This window comes from Panthera onca, chromosome B4, assembly GCF_046562875.1.
Source record: "Panthera onca isolate mPanOnc1 chromosome B4, mPanOnc1 haplotype 2, whole genome shotgun sequence".
NCBI lineage: Eukaryota > Metazoa > Chordata > Mammalia > Carnivora > Felidae > Panthera > Panthera onca.
In genome coordinates this window covers 58,470,412-58,490,926 of record NC_138345.1, presented here as the reverse complement: position 1 = coordinate 58,490,926, position 20,515 = coordinate 58,470,412, and the positions used below count along the sequence as shown (strand labels likewise).

Genomic DNA, 20,515 nt, shown 5'->3' with positions numbered 1-20,515 from the left:
CTAAGTTTGTCTTCTAAAAACTTATAGGTCTTGGGGCACCTGGGTGGCTCAGTTGGTTTAGCAGCCAACTTCGGCTCAGGTCATGATCTCATGGTTTGTGGGTTTGAGCCACCATTGGGCTATGTGCTGACAGCTCAGAGTCTGGAGCCTGCTTCCGTTCTGTGTCTCCCTCTCTCTCTCTCTCTCTGCCCCTCCCCTGCTTGTGCTCTCTCTCTAAAATAAATAAACATTTAAAAAATTTTTTAAAAACCTTATGAGGTCATAAATACTGTACCCCTTCATCAGACCTCCCACAGCTATAAACATAGGTGCCAATCTGTACAGAGAATTGTTAGGTAGGTGTCTATTGGAAGAACTGACACTCTAAGGTAATTTTAGCAAACTTTAGAGTTGTAGAAACCTTAATGTAGATAAGTAGCATGAAGCTATCAAAAAGAACCTAAGAACTAGATAAATCAGGGCTTAAATAATGGAAAGTGTTTGTTTTTTAAAAAGTTACATAGCCATATGTCTCTTCAATCTCTTTACTAATCAGTCCCATGCCAAGACTCCTGAAAGAATGATTGGTACATTTTACACTCTCAGCATATCATGACTTATAAGCAGAGGTCTGAAGTCACTTTTCTACTAAAGAAAAGTGGGAAGGCTTATTGTAAAAAGAAAAAGATAACTAGTAAAGGCTGTGTGATAGCAGTTTAACAGCCCTGCCTCTGTGAATTTCTATGTACTGTGTGAAGTATTTTCCTATAGCTTTTGGCCAAATATCAAAAGGCAGGGAAATGAAGTGATTAGCCCTGACAGGGGTGAAGTTGTTTTTTCCTTCAGACAAGCTAATTTATTCTATTTATGTGCATAAAATAAAAATTTAAGATCAATGAATAAACAGTTCACGTAAATAATGGAAGGTTTTTGAAAAGCAACTGTGCATATTCCATTATGTGTATGATAACAAAAGGATAACGGGACTATTCTAGGTTCTTATCTGTTTAAAAGCAAAACTCAAAATAGTGCTCATCTCCCATGCAAAAAAAACAAGTCAGAAAAACAAAAAGGCATCTTGTCAAGAAATTAAAGTATCTCACAGAGAATTCAGTGACAGTAGGATGAGGATGACATAGAGGAATTCTAGGCAAAGAAGAGTAAAATGTTATATCAACAATTTAGTAAGAACCATAATGGTAATGCAAAAGAAAAAACAGGTATGTAAATTACTCAAAAGTAAACCTCTGCAAAACAGCCATTCTCATATAATGCAATGGAAGTATGAAATTAGACCGCTATTTTTAAAGCAGTTTGGTAGTGCATATTGAGATTTCATGGATGTTTACATTCTCTGTTCTCACAATTCCTCTTCTAGGAGAGGAAACTCAGAGTGATAGTCTGACATTTTAAGCCATTTTCTCCTCAAAACAATTGCTAATTTGAAACCAGCAGCTAAGAAGCTGAGAAGTTAATCATATATTGGCAGTCTCATAAGACTAGGTGAATAAATATTGAGATTCAGGGCCTGTCAAGAAGGAGGACCATTGATAAACAACCCAGGCTTTCAGGTGGAACCTCAAAGGGTCACCCAATAGTAAGAATTTACAAGGCATACAAAATGACAAAAGTTGACCAAAAACTAAGGTTAAAAATGGACATTAAAAACAGGCCTAGGTAGGGGCGCCTGGGTGGCTCAGTGGTTGAGCGTCCAACTTTAGCTCAGGTCATGATCTCATGGTCTATGAGTTCAAGCCCCATGTCAGGCTCTGTGCTGACAGCTCAGAGCCTGGAGCCTGCTTCAGATTCTGTGTCTCCCTCTCTCTCTGCCCTGCCCCCCCTCATGCTCTGTCTCTCTCCCTCTGTCAAAAATAAAAATAAACATTAAAAAAAACTTAGAAAAAAACAGGCCTAGGTAGTAAAGATATTATGGTTATCTGACAGGGATTTTAAAATAACAATGACTAAATATTCAAGGAATTAAATGACAAAATAAATATTTTATTAGTTTATTCTCTTATGAAATTATCAAAAAGAAATTCTAGAAGTAAAAATTCCAATAAGAGAAATTACTATTTCAGAAATAGTTGGGTTTAACAATATATTTGATGCAACACAAGAGAGAATTATTGCACTAAAGCATTCTCAGAAGAAAATACCCAGGCTGAATTGCAAAGATTTTAGAAGAACAGACACTAGCACACAATTATAAATAGAGAAAGATTTAAAACAAAATTGAACTACTTGTAACTGAAGTCCCTTAAGGGGAGGAAACACAGATTAAGACAAAACAGTATTGGTCAAAATCCAACATAGAAGTTTCCCAACCTAATGAAAGACATCAAGCCACAGATGCAAGAAGCACTGCCAACTCCCAGAAAGATAAAAGGCAGAAAAATAAAAACCCAAATCTCTGATTACATTGTAGAAAAACTTCTAAAACAGAAGACATAAGGAAAATCTTAGAGAAAAAAAAAGACACTTAAACAAAAGATTGGTAGTGGTTTATCATTAGAAAAACAGAAGACTTTGGCAACATTTCTAGCACACAATTTAAAAATTTATAAGAAGTGTATGTTAGTTTTCTATTGCTACCATAACAAATTATCACCAATATAGGAACTTAAAATTACATGAATAATACTTTTATTACTGCACAGTTCTTCTTCCAAAAATATGTGTATATATTTAAATGCTATTTTAGAAATACTATTAGCTCAATTATAAAAATGTAAAACAACCTTATAGAAGTGGAAAAAATAATATTAACAGGGAATTCACAGAACAAAACTGTGTGGCCAATAAATAGCTTACTCAACTTCTCTATAATCAGGGAAAACAAATTTTGTGCCCATGATATTGAAAATATTAAGAAATTTGAAAATTTCAAGTGTTAGTAGGGATGTGGGGAATAAGAAGAGTGACTACCAACACTTGCAAAGACAGTGAGTAAAGCATGCAATGGCATGAATTATCACAAGTCTTGTGGTAAATTTTAAGACTTCATGGTTACAGTTTAAGCAAAGCTAGGCGGTAGGGGGAAAAAAGAAATTATGTACAGCCTCGTTTCCATGCTATGAAGCTGGTGTTTTGTCTGGAAGTATATGGTAAGATATTGAAGGGTTTATCCTTGAACAAAGATTGCTCTGGAAGCAAAATGGAGACTAGTTAGGAGGGTACAATACTGGAGAAACCAGTTAGGACACTATTATAATATCATACAAAGGTGATGAGAGCCTCAACCACCAGGCTATATAGACTTTAAACAATTTGAATGTTTGCATCAAACCTCTTTGAGAATGCATTAGTTGAGTGAGACAGAAGAGCTAATGCTAACATTTATTGGGTACTCTTGGACACGGCAATCTCTCTCTAAACATGTCTGTAAAATGTCCTTGTCTGTAAAATGGGACTAAATAGTACTTGTCTCACTGGTACTTGTTGGAAGAATTACATGAAATATTAGTGTTCCTCAAATTGTTTACCATGACCTTCAGTAAGAAATGGGTAGCCTTATTGTGAGGATTAAATGAATATCTGAAAGTTCACAACGCCTTTCCCAAAATATCTGGGGACTTAATGTGTTTCAAAATTCAGAATTTGAGGGATTTGAGGAAAGTAATATGATGACCAGAACACATATTACATAACACCCCATCAGGGCTTAGAAAAGTATCCAAAATCAAACATTAATCTTTCCACAGCCAAACATAATTAATATTCACACAAACCACAAATGAAGGCTCTTAATAACCTCCCAAGAGTTTCAGGTCAGATTTTGCCACCAAAAGAATTCAGGTCAGATTTTTCCTCAAATGTATATTTTTGTCAAGTTTTTATTTAAATTCCAACTAATGGACATACAGTGCAGTATTAGTTTCAGGTATAGAATGTAGTGATTCATCACTTACATACAATACCCAGTGCTCATCACAGTATCAAATGTATTTTTTTTAAGTTTTGGTGTTTTTTAGGATTTTTTGGATTTTGGAATTGTGGATATGAAATTGCAGTTATAGATACAATCTTTACAAAGTACCCAGCACATAATAATTATTGGTTATTATTGCTGGCATTTCACTTGTAAAATGATGGCTATAACCCACAAATGGGATTTCATGTGACCCACACTCTAAGAAATGCTAACATACAAATGTTCAGCCTGGTCCCTGGCACACACTAGGCTTTCAACACGTTGCAGGGAAAAATTACCATTTTATATTTGTATAATACTTTAAGTTTCAATCATTCTTTTTAAGCATGTAGTTGCTATTCATCTTCACAGTAACTTTATCTGAAATAATCTGAATGGTTTAACTTTCCTCTTCATTTAGATGGTAGTTTCATGTCTCAGTGCTTTTATGATGAACAGAAGGAATGTAAATAATGATAAACACATCTTCCTATGGCATTTATACCTTGACACCTAAAGTGCTTTCTAACTTTTCTTTAATTACTTTATGTGAAAGAATTTTGTTGCATAGATAAACAAGCAGAACCAAGAGATCAAGCCATTTGTCTTAAGTTATAAAATACACTATTTCTACATAGACTGTGTCCAATAGACTATACAGCTATTTGAAAGTTGTACTTTCAAAGCATATTATTCAGTCCTTAAAATGAGCTAAAGACACGTTTCTTTAAAGTCGCCTTATAATCTTTGTGTTTTATTTTTTCAGTGCTCTTGGAGATATTAAAATAGCTGAAGTAAATGTCAAGGGTTTATTTGTGAAGCTCATTAACTCTTCCCTTGACAAAGAACTGGAGATTGGAGGCCATATTCTCCAGCAAAATGTGAATGGACAAACAGTCTCTTTGTACCGCTTCCTTCCAAATATCATAATGCAGGCCAATCGCACAGTAACAGTGAGTGCCAGATATAAATGCTGTGATGCTCTGAACTAGAATTGTACAGGAAAAACTCATCTACCCAGCCAGACTGGCTCAGCACCAGTTATTTCTTCATCATTTGATCTCTACGTAAAATGTGGTTTCTCGTTGTTGTTGGTTATTTGTGCCACTTTGTCCATCCCTGGATGTAAATTAACACCCGTAATTCAATTTCCATTGCTTTCCTCAATTTGGTGTACAATACCTTTTGTTTTTATGATTTCACTATTAAAATGAAATACTTAGGTTCCCAAAACTAAGCAAACATAATCCTTAAAAGCAAAGAGATTATTTGCTTAGAGAACAGGTAATTAGTTGATGCTGGAAGGTTTCCTTTCTTTTTTGTGCTTTAAGTCATGTACAGTAGCTTGGTTTACACAGCTGATATTATATATTATACAGTCATATTTTAAAACCTCATTGTTCAAAATGACACATTTCAATGACCCCCTGACATATACAAAACTATGTGAAGCTGCAATGGCATTTGTCATTAACAAACCATTTTTCTTATAGGTATGGGCAGCTGCATCTGAAGCAAAGCATCAGCCACCATCAGATTTTCTTTGGAGAGAACAAAAAATGTTTAAAACAAGCCCAGATTGTACAACAATTCTGTGCAAACCTAATGGTGAAGTCAGTGTCTGATTCTCAACAATAGCTTTTAAAAGAATGCATAGCTCTCCTTAGGTTCCCCTTCTCCTCTTAGCTGACTCAACTATTTTCCATCCTTAAGAGCTCAGATAGAACCATCACCAACTGCAATAACATGTCAGGCAAATCAACAGCATCCTCTTCCCAGGACCAAAATGCCAAAGAGCTACTTACAAGTTGGCAAAAATAATTTTCATAGCCCATATTTATAAGAAGTTACTTCAAATTTTAGAATCAGGGATGGATTTTATTTATGATATTTAGGCCAAAGAGTGGAATAAGAAAGGAAAGTACTACATAGAGACCTTTTCTATTCACTTATTCATTTCTCAGTTATTTGTTGAGATTATTGTCCATTCCAATGGCTGTAGTAAGTGCTGAGAATATAACATAGAGTAGGATATGATATCTGCTCTTAAGATATTAATATTCTAATGAAAGAATCTATAGTCTAATTTGTAACAACTATACTTTAAATCAACTTCACCATAAATTAAGTGTATTAGTAATAATTTTAGGTAACTTATTCCCAGTATTTGACAATTTTATATTTTCACTCTACCTTTTCCTTAGCATAATAGTAGCGTAAGTATATGCCCAAAAACACACTAATAAAGTTGAAAGCTATCTTTGTTTACAACAAAAAAATTAATCTTTTTGCAAAAACATTATTTCAATTTTTCTTGAAAAATCTTTTTTTTTCTTACCCCCAGTCTAACTTACTATGTCATATAACTACTAATCCAGATAATATGTTAATTGGAATCTCTTTGATTGTCTTTGTTGCTACATTATACCTCATTCTTAGATTGTACTCTCTCTTTTGAGTAGACTTGCTAATTTATTAAGAGCCATTTAATGTCTTTCTGTAATAACAGCAGTTGTTAGATAGGGAGACCACTCATTAGCTGTAATTTTGAAGCATTTACTCACTTACCTTTAGATCTTTCAGCGGGCTAAAACTGAATTTTGTAATACTGCTAATGATTCTCATTGATGGGAAAAATAGGTGATATAATCTAAGTTATTTACTCAGCCTTGTAAAAAATCATTGGCAGATTATGATTAAGGCATTTCTGTTTCAGATTTTTCATCACATTTATCCACCCATTTATTTGTTCTGCAAACACATTTGGGGTTTCTACTTTGTGTGCACACTGTTCCCAGACACTGAGTGTTGAACGAGAGAGACCAGATCTCTGAGCTCCTGGAATGCCTATTTGAGTAAATTGTCCTTCCCTGAAATGAAATTAGTCTTTGTACTTACACTGCTCCTTTTACTCTGATTTGAACTACACAACTACTTACAACTGCTTTTTGCACAGTTCTTTATAGTTAATGAAATTTAGTAGCTTAACTGAACCTCACAACACCCTCATATAACAATTCCCTACCACCATCCTCCCCATTTCACATATGAGGACACAGTCCAAGATAATAAGCAACTAATCTGTCTGAGGTTATGCAGTTTGTAAGTTTTAGAATTGGAAACTAAGGCCAGGATGCCTTATTACATCCTCACTGTGTGTTTTATTAATTCACCAATAGTAAGTGAGTGGCATCAAATTGTTTGACTTTGAAATTTTACTGCAATAAGCCTATGACATTTAAAAAAAAACTATCCAACTCCATCGGTAGTTGACATTAATGAATCATTTTTGTTAGGCTGTCGCCTGGTACACTCCTATTCACTGGAAACAAGTGTGGGAGAAATTAGAGACTGACATTGAATTTGACAGATGCTCAATAGTAAGTCCGACGTCTCGAAGACACATATTTCATTGGCCAACAGCTATATCTACAACTAAAGAAAAACAAGACAAGTCTAATAAGGATACCTCAAAAAATCAGATGGAACAAGTTAGAGTTTTTCTTAAAAGGTAAAAGTTGTTTGGATTTTTTAAAAAAAAATTTTAACTGAACAAGTAGGAATGACTGGGTGACAAGTAGAGACATGATGAATAGGTAAATCAATAATGACAAAAAAAATCCTATTTCAAATAGAATGATAAAAACCATAATACTATTTGTGTTTTGTGAAAAACACAGAGAAAGCAGGGTTATAGTCATGGGACAGTAAAGGCTGGTGACTTCCGCTGGGCAATATCGAGACCCCTCCGGCCATTTCACTTCTTAGTGGCAATGCTGTTAGAGGCAAGGCTGTGGAGAGGTGAAGAGATGAAGTTATCACCATGTCTTTAGCAGTGCTTCAGTGGAGGGAATAGTGAATCATCTAGGAATTTCATCTTGGATCAAAAGTTGCCTTCTGGCTTAACGTGAAGAATTTGTTACACATGTGTGGGCAAATACTTCTGATGTGATAAAAGCACTGCCCACATGGTCTTAAAACATGGTCTTGAAACATGCTTTCACTTTAATTGAGGTTCATTGATAATGAACTATGATGATCCCTTTTTGGTTCACTTTGGACTTAATTTTTTTTTTTTTTTTACAGAGAAAAAGAAAACCCACCAACCCTTTTTCCTAATAGCAGTCCTTGGTGCCACAGTCCCAATGTCCCTGCACATCCCTACTGTCCTCTGATTGAACCTCACAATACCAGCATGGCTGGAAGCAGCTTAGATAGACAGCCTAGGCCTCAGTCCTCTGGGTCTGATCCAGCCCAGGTAAGGCAAAGTACTTATTCCACTGGAGAGTTAAGAGATGTGGGTGGGAGGAGGAAGAGAGAGGAGGAAGGAAGAGAGAGAAGGAGGGAAGGAGACCTGGTGAAAGGGGTTAAGTGATAAAATTCACTAAGTACTAAAAACTATTTGGGGCATTTGGATGGCTCACTCAGCTGAGCATCCGACTCTAGGTTTTAGATCAGGTCATGATCTCATGGTTTGTGGGTTTGAGACCTACATAGGGCTCCACAGTGACAGCATGGAGCCTGGTTGGGATTCTCTCTCGCTCACTCTCTCTCTGCCCATTCCCCACTCACTCTCTCTGTTTCTCTCTCATAATAAACAAACTTAAACATAAATAAATAAATAAATATTCATTTCTTCAAGTGTAGATGGCTCCTAAAGCAAGTATCATGAATCATTCACTTACATTTGCTTTAGCACAGTGTCTTCTACTGTTCTAAATATCTATTGAATAATGATTTGCTATAATGATTTGCAAACTTTTAATTAGTAGAGGGATGCTTTTTTAAATGAAATATTGGGCAAACTCAATATATAAAAGAATAATGTGGCCAGAAAGAGTACATAGGATACTTGAAGTTTGGTCAAAAGTACATTTTGTTTTTCATTAGGCAAGAAAAACTAGCCTTACAAAGTTATGCTATGCTTAAAGAAAAATTTATCTTTTTTTTATATTAAATATAATTTATTGTCAAATTGGTTTCCATACAACACCCAGTGCTCATCCCAACAGGTGCCCTCCTCAATGCCCATCACCCACTTTACCCTCTCCCCTACCCTCCATCAACCCTCAGTTTGTTCTCAGTATTTAAGAGTCTCTTATGGTTTGCCTCCTTCCCTCTCTGTAACTTTTTTCCCCCTCCCCTCCCCGCTGGTCTTCTATTAAGTTTCTCAGGATCCACATATGAGTGAAAACCTGTGGTATCTGTCTTTCTCTACCTGACTTATTTCACATAGCATAATACTCTCCAGTTCCATCCACGTTGCTACAAATGGCCAGATTTCATTCTTTCTCATTGCCAAGTAGTATTCCATTGTATATATAAACCACATCTTCTTTATCCATTCGTCAGTTGATGAACATTTAGGCTCTTTCCATAATTTGGCTATTGTTGAAAGTGCTGCTATAAACATCTTTTCCAAACGCATTCTAATATCAATACCAAATTCTTACTCTTTTTCAACAAGAAGTTTCTTATTTCAGTCCTCTTAAGTTGGGTTATCAACCCAGGATCTGTGAATGCATTTTGGGAAGTCCCTTAACTGCTACATCTGGTACACAAATGTGTGCCTATATGATGGTTTCTGGAGAAAGAGTCCATGAAGTTCATCAGGTGCCCCCAAATGTTTACAAGAATCTAATTAGAATGCAATTCCTGATCCTAAGCTGTGAAAGTCAGCTTCATACAGGTGCTATATGCTGCTCAAGCTATAATGATTTGCAAACTTTTAATTAGTAGAGGGATGCTTTTTTAAATGAAATATTGGGCAGACTCAATATATAAAATGTTACAAGGAAACCTGTCCAAATTGAAGAAAACGTAGCAATTCCCACTGCCCACTATACCCTTCTTCCCTCCCATCTTCCCTGGCTTCTTCTCTCCTTCCCTGTGATCTTTGAGGTACCTTTCTGGATCATAGAATTTTATACCATAGTATGAAAACCACTGTGTGAGTATACTAACACATAATTGGAAGTAGTACCCCCAAAATAGTAACTTTTAGAAGTGGAATGATAAAAATTATGTAAATTCCTGAATATATTCAATTTCATAAAATTAATACCCTACATCTTTGTGCTTGACTTTCTTCATCCATCAAGTAAGAGATTTGGAAATTTAAAGAGCTCTTTAGCAATAATTTATACATGTAATTTTTATGTATAATACACACAGACACACACTTTTAGTGCATTACAACTTAGATTTGAGATTCATAAGAAGAACACGAATTATGTTTTTCTCCAAATAATGATAGTAGACACTATTTTACCCATTCTAGACAACTTGTTTCTCAAAGAAATTTGGCTTCAAATTTTCTTTCTTTAATCTTTTTATTCAACTATAATTAACATAAATTTTATTGTATTTCAAGTGTACAATATTATTATTTAAATCTCTGTGCATCACTCAGTGCCCATCACGATTACTGTACTCATAATCCCCTTCACATATTTCATCCATCCCCCCACCCACCTCCTCTCTGGCGACCACCAGTTTGTTCTGTATATTTAAGAGTATGTTCATGAACAGACGTTACTCCAAAGAAGACATACATACAGATGGCCAATGTGAAAAAATACTCCATATCATCCATCATCAGGGTTATGCAAATCAAAACCACAATGAGATATCACCTCACACTTGGCAGAAGGACTAAACTTAAAAACTCAAGAAACAAGTGTTTTGAAGATGTGGAGAAAAAGGAACAAAACAAATGGACAAGAAGAAAAAACAGGCAAACCAAAACATAAACTCTTAACTATAGAAAACAAACAGATGGTTACCAGAGGAAAGGTGGGCAGGGAGATGGGTGAAATAGGTGAAGGGGGTTAAGAATACTCTTACCTTGATGAGCACTGAGTAATATATTGAACTGAAATTAACACTGTATGTTAACTACACTGGCATTCTAATAATTTTTTTAAAAAGAATATTTTAAAAGATCTATAAGAATTTAGATCTAAAACATCTAAAAAGATCTAAATCTTCTTTTAAAAGAATCTTTTGTCTCTTTTATTCCTTGTTCACATGTTTTGTTTCTTAAATTCCACATCTGAGTGAAATAATATGGTATTTGTCTTTCACTGACTGACTTATTTCACTTAGCATTATACCCTATAGATCCATCCATGTTGTTGCTCCAAATGGTCAGATTTTATTCATTTTTAAGGCTGATTCATATTCCATTGTATATATATACCATTTCTTCTTTATTCATTCACCTATACATGGACCCTTGGGTTGCTTCTAAATCTTGGCTACTGTAAATAATGCTACAATAAACATAAGGGCGCATATCTTTTTGAATTAGTGTTTTTGTTCTCTTTGGGTAAATATCCAGTAGTATTTTCACTATGGTGATCATATGGTAATTCTATTTTCAATTTTTTGAGGAAATTCTATACTATTTTTCACAGTGGCTGCACCAATTTGCATTCCTTCCAACAGTGCACAAGGGTTCCTTTTTCTCCACATCCTCACCAATGCTTGTTATTTCTTGTCTTTTTTTTATTTTAGCCATTCTGACAGGTGTGAGGTGATATTTCATTGTGGTTTTGATTTGCATTTCCCTGATAATTAGTGATGTTGAGTATCTTTTCATGTGTCTGTTGGCTACCTGTATATCTTCTTTGGAGAAATGTATATTCATGTCCTCTCTACATTTTTCAGTTGGGTTGTTTCTTTGGTATTCAATTGTATAAGTTATTTTTTTCAAGTTTTTATTTAAATTCCAAATAGTTCACATTCAGTGTAAGATTAGTTTTGAGTGTAGAATTTAGTGATTCATCACTTACTTACAAAACCCAGTGCTCATTCCAAGTGCCCTCCTTAATAACCATCACCCATTTAACCCATTCCCCCACCCATTTCCCCTCATTTGTTCTCTAAAGTTGAGTCTGTTTTCCAGTTTTCATCTCTTTATTTTCCCTATGTTCATCTGTTTTGTTTCTTAAATTCCACATAAGAATGAAATCATATGGTATTTGTCTTTCTCAGACTATTTCACTTAGCATAATACACTGTAGCTCCATCCACCACGTTTCAAAAGGCAAGATTTTATTATTTTTATGGCTAATATTCCTGTGTGTGTGGTTGGGGGAGCACGTCTTCTTTATCCATTCATCAGTTGATGGACACTGGGGCTCTTTCCATAATTTAGCTATTGTTGATAAAGCTGCTGTAAACATTGGGGTGCTTGTGTCCCTTCGAATCAATATTTTGGTAAATACTTAATAGTACAATTGCTGGATCATAGGGTAGTTCTATTTTTAACTTTGTGAGGAACCTCCATACTGTTCTTCAGAGTGACTGTACCAGTTTGCATTCCTACCAACAGTGAAAGAGGATTCCCCTTTCTCCACATCCTCACCACAGCTTTGTTTCCTGTGTTGTTAATTTTAGCCATTCTGACAGGTGTGAGGTGAAGTCTTATTGGAGTTTTGATTTGTATTTCCCTGATGATGAGTAATGTTAAGCATCTTTTCATGTGTCTGCTAGCCACCTGTGTGTCTCTTTTGGAAAAATGTCTATTCATGTCTTCTGCCAATTTTTAACTGGATTATTTGGTTTGGGGATGTTGAGTTTTATAAGTTCTTTATATATTTTGGATACTAACCCTTTATCAGATAAGTAAGATGTTAAAGTCCCCTAATATTATTATATTACTATTAATTACTTTCTTTATGCGTATGTTATTAGCTGCTTTATGTGTTTGGCTGCTCTCATGCTGGGTGCATAAATATTTACAATTATTATGTGTTCTTGTTAAATTGTTCCCTTTATGATTATATAGTGCCTTTCTTTGTCTTCTGTTGTAGTGTTTGTTTTAAAGGCTGTTTTGTCTGATGTGTATTGCTACCCCAGCTTTCTTTTCACCTCCATTTGCATGATAAATGCTTTTCAATCCCTTCACTTAAAAAACATTTTTTAACGTTTATTTTTGAGAGACAGAGATAGAGCACAAGCAGGGGAGGGGCAGAGAGAGAGGGAGACACAGAATCAGAGGCAGGCTTCCAGCTCTGAACCACCAGCACAAAGACCGATGTGGGGCTCAAACCCACGAACTGTGAGATCATGACCTGAGCCAAAGTTGGATGCTTAACCAATTGAGCCACGCACGTGCCCCTCAATCTCTTCACTTTTAATCTGCATGTGTCTTTAAGTCTGAAATGAGTCTCTTATAAGCAGCATATAGATGGTTATTGCTTTTTTATCCATTCCATCACCCTATGTCTTTTGACTGGAACATTTAGTCCATTTACATTCAAAATAATTAGTGATAGGTATGTGTTTTTATTGCCATTATGTTACTTGTTTTATGGTTGTTTTGTAGTTCTCTGTTACTTTCTTCTCTTGCTCTCTTCTTTCACAGTTTGCTGGCTTTTTTTAAAGTTTATGTATTTATTTTGAGAGAGAGAGAGAGCACACATGAGTTGTGGAGGGGCAGAGAGAGAAGGAGAGAGAGAATCCTAAACTTTCAGCACAGAGCCTGTTGTGGGGCTTGAACCCATGAACCATGAGACCATGATCTGAGCTGAAAACAAGAATCAGATATTTAACTGACTGAGCCACCCAGGTGCCCCTGCTGGCTTTTTTAGTGATATGCTTGGATCCCTTTCTCCTCATTTTTTGCATATCTATGAATGATTTTTGATTTGTTATCACTATTAGGCTTATATATACCATCTTATGCATATATAGCAGTCTATATTAAGGTGACAGTCACTAAAGTCTCAACCCATTCTTTACTCCTCCTTCTCCCACATTTTAGGCATATGGTATTATATTTTACATCCTTTTATTTTGTTAATATCTTACCTGATTTTTATAGATACACTTAATTTTACTGCTTTTGTGCTTTCTACTTTTCTTACTCCTACTTACGGTCTTTCCTTTCCACTCAAACGTCCCCTTTAACATTTCTCGTTGGCCTGGTTTAGTGGTCATGTATTCCTTTAACTGTTGTTTGTATGGGAAACTCTTTAAGTATTTTTCTGTTATGTTAAGATGATAGCCTTCCTGGATAGAATATTCTTGGCTGTGGGTTTTTTTCATTCAGCACTTTGAACCTATCATGCCACTCCTTTCTAGCCTGCAAGGTCTCTGCTGAAAAGTCCACTGTTAGCCTTAAGGGCTTGTATGTAACTGTTTTCTTTTCTTTTTGGGCTTTTAATATTCTCTCTGTCTCACTACTTTTTGTCATTTTAATTACTATACGTCTTGGTGTGGACCTTCTTGGTTTGATTTTATTGGGGGCTCTCTGTTCCTCCTGAATCTGGATTTGTTTTTTTCCCCAAATTCAAGAAGTTTTCAGCTATTATTTTTCAAATTTTCTGCATTCATTTTCTTTTTTTTTGGATCCCTATAATGCAAATATTACTTTTGATGGTGTCACTGAGTTCGCTATGTCTATTTTCATTTTTTATTATTAGTTTTCTCTCCTGTTCAGCTTGATTGCTTTCCATTACTCTGTTTCCTAGGTCACTGATTCATTCTTCAGCTTCCTCTAGTCTATTGCTTATTCCATCTAGTGTAATTTTTAACTTTGGTTATTGAGTTTTTCATCTCTGATTGGTTCTTTTTTGTTTTCTCTTTCTTTGTTGAGGGTCTTACTGATGTTTTCTACTCTTTTCTTCAGTCTAGTGAGTATCTTTGTGACCATTACTTTAATTATCTAGCAGGCATATTACTTATCTCTGTTTTATTTAGCTCCCATGCTCTGATTTTGTCCTGTTCTTTCATTTGGGACCTATTCCTCTGTCCCCTCAGTTTGTCTAACTCTCTGTGTATGTTTCTATATGTTAAGAAGATCAGGTATGCCTCCTGCTCTTGAAAGTAGTGGCCTTATGAAGAAGATGTCCTTTGAAGACCTGCAGTGCAGTGTTCCCTGTTACCAGAACCTGGCACTTCAGGAGTGCCTGCTAGGTTGTGTGTGCCCTACTATTGTGGCTGACTCACATTTGCCTTCATTCCAGTTATTTGCAATGACTCTCTGCTGTTTGTGGTCAGTGTTTGGTCTCTGTATTGTTAGTGGGCCAGTCTGGGGCCACCCTTGGGCTTGAGTTGAGTCAGACCAGTTGTATGCCAGCACTTCAGTAGCACTGAACTGCAAAGCTTTCTTTTGTGTTGCCCACTAAGAAGCTTTTGCTGGTAGTCAGAACCTGTAGTCAGTCCTGATATTTGCCCCCAGACTACCAGACTACTGTGGGCTTCAGTTGGACTGGTTTTTATCATTATCTTCCCCTGTCCCAGGAGTTACTTTGCAGTGGTCCTGGCCCCTGCTGGGGCTCTTTGTACACTGCCAGGCTTGTGGCACCAGTTTGGATGGGCTCCAGCCAAGGGTATATTAGAGGAGATAGTCTACAGGAAAATGTGGGAGTAGACTGTGGTGCCTGCAAAGACCATCCTGGTCTGCTGTGGGAGGGGCCCTACAGCCACCTGGGAAAACTGCCAAGGTTCACCAGGTTGAAGGGGGCAGATCTGCAGAAGCTCACAGGGACCTGGCATGCAATATTAGTAGGGTTACCTCTGCTGTGGTAGGGGACCATTAGCCACTTTGGAGAACTCCTCCAGAGGCTGGGTGCAGGGGAAGGTCCATAGAAGAGCCCAGGAGTGAGGTATACTTTTAGTAATCTAGGTGGAGTGTGTTGGCACTGCACTGGTTCCCACAGGTGTCTGTATATCTAGGCTGGGGGACAGGGGAGGGAAATGGCACCCACCAGGTCTTTTGTTCTTGGAGTAGTCTCCCAAAGATCCCTACGTCTCTAGCACATACTCTGAGATTAGTAAATAAAATCTTCTTCTATATTTCAGGCATTTTTCAAACTGCTGCTTCTATACTATGTCTTAGCAGGGCTGTTTGCTGTGCTGTCCCTAAAAGAGCAGAGACTCCATCCTCCCAGCTCTCCCAGAGCTGAGTCACTGATTTTTAAAATTCCACTGATTGTTAGGCACCTGTGTTTTTCAAAGCCAAACGTTTGGCTCCCCATGTGGGTTCCCTGTGCCTGAGGTGCCTGGTATGGGGTCTGGTCCTCTCCCTGTCTCTATGCTGGTGGTATCCCTCCCTCCCTGGGACAATCCCATGGTTCCATTTGGCTCCCAACCATGTCTCCATCCTTCCTACCCTCTTTGATATGGCCTCTTCTTTACATTGAGCTGTGGAGAGTCTGTTCTGCCAGTCTTCAGGTGGTTTTCTTGGTTATTTGCACTCATGTGAGTGTTATCTAGGTGTATCCATGGGACATGGTGAACTTAGGATACTCCTACTCTGCTATCTTCTGCAGAAGTCCTATACTATTTTCTTATGTTATTAAATTGACTAGGTTCTCTGGTATATTATGGAAGAGTTCCAGTAAGCATGACCATCTTTGGCTTTTTTCTATTCTTGATAATAGTGTTTCTAAAGCAATAGCAGGATGTTTGCCAATTATCATTTGGTCTGCTGAGAATTTATTCCCATAGGAATTAGCAGAAACATAGGGGAGTGTTCTGCATGGAAACTGGATGGAAATCACAAGATGCACAGAAGGTCCAGTTAACGTAGTGGATTAACAGATTATTAAATGATTAAATAAGATATGAAACTCATTTTCTCCCACTGAATGTTCACAACAAAGTAAAACACACACATACACACATACATACACACACACACACACACACACACACACACTTGTATGAGGAAAGTATTCCTGATAACTATGGAGTTATGAGAGAGGGTTTCATCAAAGCCCCCTACCAGGAAAAAAAAAGCCACAAATTGTGAATAGAATCTCCTTAAAAGTCCTTTCACCTGTCTTACAAGGGGTGTGGGGGCATCCACTGGCCCTTCACTTCAAATCTCTTTCCATAATCACTCTCATCTTCTCTTTTAGAAGCACAGTTCCTCCCATACCTTCAGAGATCACCACAACTTCTGTCAAAAGGCTGTCAAGATATCCTACCCTATCATAAGAGAAATCTGATGACAGATACTGAAATAATAAATTTTCATCTCATTATAAGTCCCATTAATGTTCCCATTTCACAGCTAAAAAAGTAAGTGATAGAGCTAGAAAATTTCCCCTCTTTGAAATTTTTTTAATACTATAAAATATATAAAGTTGCAACACAGTCCTCTTCCTACTTAAAGTGAAAATATTAATATGTTGTCATATCTGCATCAGCTATTTTCTGTTTTAAAATAAATAAGTATTACTTATAAAGCAGAATCCCCCTGTAGTTCCTTCTGTGGTCCTTGTCTCCTCCACCTCTCCCTGAAGCAATATACATGAACTTGGGTGTTGGTGTTGGTGGTGGTGCTTGTATTGTGTTGTTGTTCACCTCAAATCTAACTTGAAATTCTGAAATTTTTCTACTATGAACTGTGGAAGCTCAAAAAACTTATCTGTTGCTACTAATATGTCTTCCAAACCTAGAATACATCATTCCTTCTACAAAGAATATGTATTAAAGACATGTTATCAACAAAATTAAACTATTTCTTTACCTTAATAGAAGAACTGAAGGGACACTGAACAAAAGAAAGAGGGAGAGAATATTGACATCTGGGTAAAGCCCATACCATAAACAATTTACTCAAAAATGGCTGAGTGCGTATAATAAATCATAGTGCTAAGCACCACAGACACAAAAATAAGGCACTCTCTTTCTGGGAAGCAAAACAAATAGTAAAGCAACAAACATAGTAAGGTAGTGACTTACAAATATTTTTGACCATAAACCACAGTAAGAAATATGGTTTACATCATTACTCAGTATACATATACACATGTACATGTGTAACTGACATAAAAGTTTCAAAAGGCAGTACTTAATTTTCTGAGTTGTTTGTATTTCCTACTGTATTCTATTTCATTTTTAAGTACCTGTCATGACCCTCTAAATTTACTTCATTACCAATAAATGGGACAGGATCTCTGTTCAAAAAACATTGTTTTAGAAACATTTATAAAGTGACATGAAAGCAATTGAAAAGGCAACTCAAAGGAGATAGTATTTGAACTATGATATTGAAAGAGGTATAGAAGCTATTCAAGTTTAAAAGAAAGTGGGCAAAGCATTCTGAATAAAAGAAATAGCATATTTTAAAAGCATATGGAGATAAAAATAAATTCTGTGTGTCTAGAGAACAGTGAGAAATTGCATCCAACTGAAATATATGTTGAGATGTTAGTCTGGAAAGTTTGGTGGGGACTATAAAAGTCTTTGCACACCATTATGTGAAAGAGTTTGGACTGTATCAGATAGCTAGGAGGAGACACTGATGGTTTATAAGCAGGTGGCTCATATAGGTAGACCTATTTTTGAAAGAACTTTGAAAACTATATCAGAAATGATATGGAGTAGGAAAAATTTATACCTTCAGCCCAGCCCTCTATTCTGAACTCGATTCATGAGGCCAATTACCTATAATCTCCTGGATGCCCCATGAGTGTCTCATTCCCAACATTTACAAAATTTATCTCATCATCATCTCTCCCTTAAAGTTTGTCAATCCACTTTTTCCTCTTATCTCAGCAAATGCCATTCAGAACCCCAGGACCTGAGAATCTTTCTCTATTCCTTTTTTTCTCAACTCCCACCTATAATTAACCACAGAATCTTGTTTATTTATCTTAAATAACCTCTTCACTTTTCCTGCTTAAATATTTTCATTTTCTCTCCCAACATCCTCATGATGAAGTTCAAACTCATGAAATTACATAAGTATCTTGTAGCCTGACCCAGCCTATCTCAACATTCATCTTGCACTCTGTGCTTCAGCCAGCTTGAAGTTCCTTCAGTTCCTCCAGCATACCATAACTACCCCTAGGCCTTCACAAGTTCTGTCACTCCTCTCTTCACCTGGATAAATATTCTCCATTCTCAACATTTCCACTTATATGTAATTACCTCCAAAAAGCCCATCTTCTGGCCTCCACCAAATTAGTTTTATGTTCCTTATATGTATTCTCTTAGCATCCTATACTTCCCCTATCATACAAAGCCCTTATAGCACTCTACTATAAATTCTCTTTATCGCTGGACTATAAACTCTAAAAGGATAGAAATAACTTTTACACTGCTTACCTTCTTGTCCCCTGCACTAAGCTTAGTGCATGACCCATAATAGTTGTTTAATACATGTTTTCTGAAGGACAGACAGAAATGGAGACCTGAAAGTTTTTAAGCATCTCATAGATTTAGATATATATTTTAAAGAAAATTTTAGAAGCAATGCTGAAAATGTTGTGTTGTAGAAAATATTCCGAAAACTAGAAAGGAAAGAATTGGGGGAAGAAATGAAAGGAAAGAAAAACAAACCAGATTATAAAAAGAGATTAGGAAAAAGTAGGTCTAATAAAGTTGTAATCTGAGTTCCACAGGAAAAGAAGTGAAAGATTGGGGCAGAAGTAATATATAAATAAATAATGAAAAAAATTGTCAAAAATTGATGAAAGACACCAAGTCACAGAATTATGAAAAATAAATCCCAAGCAGCACAAATCCAAAGGGAACACCAATGTATATTATAATAAAACTTCAGAAAAGCAAATAACAGAAGTTAGAAGATGATGGAATGATATTGTCAACGTGTTATATACTAAAAGAACTACTAACCTAGAGTTCTATACCTAGCAAAAGTATACTTCAGAAAGTGAAGGTAAAATAAAGGCATTTTCAGGTAAACAAAACTAAGAGAATTCATCGACAGCAAATCCAAGGTCAGGAAATACTGATAGAAGTACTTCAAGAAGAAAGCAAGGATGTACAGAGATGAAGGACAAAATGAAGAAAAATGGAAAGAGTCAAAGATGGATAAACATAAATGAATATGCACTATACAAAACAATACAAATTGTCTTGTAGGGGTTAAAATGTATATAGAATTTAAATACATGACAACTGTATTAGTTTTCTAGGGCTACTGTAACAAAGTACCACAAACTTAGAGGCTTAAAACAACAGAAATATATTCTCTCACAATTCTAGAGACCAGAAGTCTGAAATCACAGTGTTCATAAAGGCTCTGGAGGATTATCTTTCCTTCCCTCTTCTTAGTTGGCAATCCTTGGTGGTCCTTGGCTTGTAGATGGCTTGTAGATGGCTTTTTAATGGCCTTCTCTCCTAAGTATCTGTGTCCATATTTCTCTCTTCTTATGAGGGCACCAGTTATTGGGTTACGGTCCCCCCTAATCTAGTATGACTTCATCTTAGTTAACTACATTTGCAAGGACCCTATTTCCAAATAAGGTCACATACACAGGTTCCTGGGGTTAGGACTTCAACATATATTTTGGGGGGACACAATTTAATCTATAACAACAGCAATAATACATAATTTGGGAGGGGAGTAAATGGAATTAAAGTACTCTAAATTACATGTTTTGTCCAGTAAGTTGTAAAAATTATAATTTATAGTAGTCTTTAGTAAATCAAGGATTCACGTTGTAATCTAGGATAGACACTAAAAGAATTATATAATAATGTCATGTTTATGGTCTGACATATGTCATAGTTTCATTATCATTCAGTCAAAATATATTCTAATTTCTAATGTGATATCTTCTTTGATATATGGATTATTTGGGGATAATACATCACAAATAAAGTGGGTTTATTTCAGAAATGCAGGGTTGG

General features: G+C 36.1%; 1 protein-coding gene across 15 annotated transcripts in view; it reads left to right on the top strand.

Annotated features, from left to right (window-relative positions):
* The window catches only part of LMNTD1 (lamin tail domain containing 1), a 461,495-nt gene that overhangs the window by 418,045 nt on the left and 22,935 nt on the right, over positions 1–20,515 (top strand). For 11 of the 15 annotated variants that reach the window (XM_078449998.2, XM_060658108.3, XM_060658104.3 and 8 more), the window contains 5 exons: positions 4,659–4,845; positions 5,386–5,505; positions 7,189–7,403; positions 7,979–8,150; positions 16,768–16,930. In XM_078449998.2, the coding sequence (XP_078306124.2) occupies positions 4,659–4,845; positions 5,386–5,505; positions 7,189–7,403; positions 7,979–8,150; positions 16,768–16,857 (784 nt within the window). In that variant the 3' untranslated portion in view covers positions 16,858–16,930. The remainder of the gene's footprint in view (positions 1–4,658; positions 4,846–5,385; positions 5,506–7,188; positions 7,404–7,978; positions 8,151–16,767; positions 16,931–20,515) is intronic. The other 4 variants (XM_078450001.2, XM_060658109.3, XM_060658106.3 and 1 more) reach the window with 2 other exon arrangements.